Here is a 3702-nt window from a genome sequence, read left to right as displayed (position 1 = left end):
TTTCAATATTAAAAAATGTGAAAATTTTACTTGCTTTTTTCAGTTTTTAGTATTATTGCCATTTGAAGAGTTAAATTGTATTATTTTTAATAAATATAATTTTTCAAACATTTTCAAAATATATATGAAAATAATACTTTATAGTCGCGTTTCAATGTAGTCATATATATGTAAATTTATACTAAAAGAGTGCACGTAAAATTAGATTAATTAACTTTCATACTTAATTTGAAACCCTTTGTTTGATTGAGACGGAAGAATAAAGATTTACATTTTTGATACATTTTAAAAGAATTTAACAATGCTATAAGTTAGTATTTGATTTTTTTTTAAAAATAATAATGATAATTAGAATTTACCCGAGTGAAATCTTTATTGATCACATGTGTCTGTGATCATATGCACATTGCGGCATTATTAGTAAACACAAAATTCAATTAATTCTTAAAGTATGCCACTAAATTATAATTAAAAAATAAAATCATCTAATTGCATTTTCTTCTGGCATAAAATACGTATCATGTTTCACTTCTCGAATCAATTTAACTAATCTTTGAAATCAAATTGAATTAGATTAGATCAATATTTTAAAATTAAAAACTTAGATACTTGAAGACTATACAAAAGTGGGTTTCTCTCTTACTAATAGTAGAGTAAAATTGCTTATAGTTTACATAAAATTCATTAAAATATTGAGGTAATAAAGAACCAATTCTCTGTTAAAAAAAAATAAAAGAAAAGAAAAAAGGAACCAATTCATGTGCACAAAGAAAGTTTGAAAAGTTTTCCTGCTACAATGGAGCATCCTACTACTGCAGCTCCATCTACATCACCAGTTTCTCTGGCAAGCACAAGTTCTGATCCACCTAATAGTCATATAGCTAGTAATTCTGAACAATCTTGCCTCATATCTGTAATTAACTTAAATCAAGCTCAGGGAGCTCCCACGTAGTCCTTTTTGATTATATACAATAGCAACAATATACCCAAATTAGGATGGTGAAGCATTAATATAGAGATACAAATTGAAAATTTATTCTACAAACTACAAAGAGAAGATAAAATTTGAAAGCAAATCCAAACAAACTGGTACATAAGCAACAACAATGTCCTAGATCCTAAACGCAAGTTTATCAGCTTTGCAAAGAGGATTTTCCTTAGCCAAAGTCACACGGCCTGTAGACTTGAAATCGAATGTGCATGCATGTTCTTCAGGCAACCTATGAACCCTACAAAATATTCCTCCACATTTACAACTGAACCCAATTAATCCCACTTTCTGCTTGCAAATCGTGCATCTTTGCTTAATCTTCATCGTCGAACCAACTTTCTCTGTTGTAACACAATCATCAATAGTAAAAGATGATACTTTCTCGGATAAAATTGTTGCATTCTTTGCTTCTTCTTCTTCTTTCAAGAAAGCTTTGTAGCATTGCGAACAAAGGTTGTGATTGCTTGGAGTTCCAAAAAAACCGCAACCCCTTGCGCATAAAATTGGGTTTTCTGCTTTGCCACAAGAAGTCATCTTCCTTTGAGTTACGTACAAATTCTCTCTTCTTGAAGTCTTAGATATTAGAGCAAATTATATATCAGTGTTGGTGATGGTGTATGTAGCTCTTACTTGATGAATGCTGCGCCTGCCTTTGGTGGTGGTATATATACATAGGACAAAGGTGCTATTCCATATTGAAATCAAATTAGGACTTTCCTAATTTGGCGCCGGCTGTTGTTTCCGTTTCCTATACTCTTTTGGTTTTAGTTTGGGAATGCTAATATTCCTTTCTCAACAAAGATTTTAATAGGGAATATATTCACCGCGTTACCGGAATTCGTTTCTCAATTAACCATGCAAAATTATTGAAGGAATTAGAGTCTATCTCTCTGCAGTCATACACAAACTAAACTATTTTCAGTTTGGAAACTTAGTTGCATAAAAAACTTTGTTGCGTTTAGGTTTCTATCTTTGCCCTTGCACCATGCCACCATTGTATATTTTTATTTTCCAAATAAAATTTTATTTAGTATCCTGATTCTATACAGTAAATAACGTTAGCTAGTGCAGATTTTTTGCACGTGTTTATAAATAGGATAAATTAAACTTGCATAAATGGAAGTAAAATCGAATTTAAATTGTATACATTTTTTTGTCGAGATCACATCTGTGACGATGGAAGCACTATAGATAAATGAGATCAATACGATTAGCATTTATTTGATTTGATCTCATTTATCTATAGTGCTTTTTGGTTTGATCTCATTTATCACAAATATTTGTGATAAATGAGATCAAACCAAATAAATGGAAGCACTTTTACAATTTTTGGTTTGATCTTTTACAAAAATTGGAAGATCTGTTAGGGTATATTTGTGAGAGAATTACTTTCCAAGCTAGAGCTTGTGGCTAACCAGAAGATGAAATTGCAGGTACTAACTATGACTACTACTTGACGTTATAACTCAGCCTAAGAAACAAAGCAGCTCTCGTAGCTCAGTTGGTTAGAGCACCCGTTTAGTAAGCGGGAGGTCTTGAGTTCGACTCTCAACGAGAGCATCAAGCAAACACTTTGCTATCTTTTTGTGTTTACTTTTTTTTTCTTTTTTCTTGTTTTTTTTCATCTGACTGTCAGTTACCTGTCAAAATTACCTTTCCTAATCATCTAATCTGTAACTTCGTAATGTCTTGTGCTTTAGCATCAATCATCATCCCTTTTTATCTTTCTTTACATGACATATACTGTATTATTATTACTCCCTCCGTCCCAATTTGTTTGATGCTTTTCGTTTTTTGAGGTTTGATACTTTTCGTTTTTTGAGAGTCAAACGAGTTATTCTTTTGTTAATTTTCGCAAACACTTTGCTATCTTTTTGTGTTTACTTTTTTTTTCTTTTTCTTTTTCTTTTTCTTTCTTTTCTTGTTTTCTTTCATCGGCTTGTCGATTCTTTTTGTCAAAATTACCTTTCCTAATCATCTAATCTGTAACTTCGTAATGTCTTGTGCTTTAGCATCAATCATCATCCCTTTTTATCTTTCTTTACATGACATATACTGTATTATTATTACTCCCTCCGTCCCAATTTGTTTGATGCTTTTCGTTTTTTGAGGTTTGATACTTTTCGTTTTTTGAGTCAAACGAGTTATTCTTTGACCTTAATTTTCTCATATGTCTTTTAATTATTTTAAATTATTAATTACGGTGACTTATAGTACTTTTTACATAGTTTTCAAATATGCAAATTTTATTTCAAAAAATTTAAAGATTCTATGTTCAAATATATGGTCAAAATTAAGAAGTTTGACTCTCAAGCGAGAATTGTCAAACAAATTAGGACAGAGGAGTACTATTATTTAACACTTATTTTCCACTTTTATTTTATTTAGTATGATGATGATATCAAGTAAGCTTAAATGAAAAAATTGAATTGATGTTATCAGACCCTAACTTGCTTGGTACTGAAGCATAGTTATTATTGTTACTTACTTTTTCATTCTCCACGACTCCATGGACCAAAGGTTAAGAGAACAACCCCTAACTAGCCAACAAATAAAATAGCATTCCCAGAAGAAAACAAAGCAACTTGATTTAAAGGTCCCTCTCTCAGGTCAGTGACATGCATTAGTAGATTATTGGCATATCATGTGGCAGCATAGATAATGACCAAGCCTGAGCAAAGTCGTAGGTGAGAAATAAAATCTCCCGTCTG

The 3702-nt window shown here is 31.2% G+C and overlaps 1 protein-coding gene and 1 non-coding gene across 2 annotated transcripts; one reads left to right on the top strand and one right to left on the bottom strand.

Annotated features, from left to right (window-relative positions):
- Positions 1–1111: 1111 nt before the first annotated feature.
- LOC132038347 (putative zinc finger A20 and AN1 domain-containing stress-associated protein 8) lies at positions 1112–1525 on the bottom strand. The gene has a single exon (XM_059429025.1). The coding sequence runs from the start codon at positions 1523–1525 to the stop codon at positions 1112–1114; it is 414 nt and encodes a 137-aa protein (XP_059285008.1).
- Positions 1526–2477: 952 nt separating this feature from the next.
- Positions 2478–2551, top strand: TRNAT-AGU (transfer RNA threonine (anticodon AGU)). Its single transcript has one exon. It is a non-coding gene; the product is annotated as a tRNA-Thr (tRNA).
- The last annotated feature ends 1151 nt before the right edge of the window (positions 2552–3702 follow it).

The sequence above is a fragment of the Lycium ferocissimum genome, chromosome 11, assembly GCF_029784015.1.
Source record: "Lycium ferocissimum isolate CSIRO_LF1 chromosome 11, AGI_CSIRO_Lferr_CH_V1, whole genome shotgun sequence".
In the NCBI taxonomy this organism is placed as follows: Eukaryota; Viridiplantae; Streptophyta; class Magnoliopsida; order Solanales; family Solanaceae; genus Lycium; species Lycium ferocissimum.
This window is presented reverse-complemented; position numbering and strand designations above follow the sequence as displayed.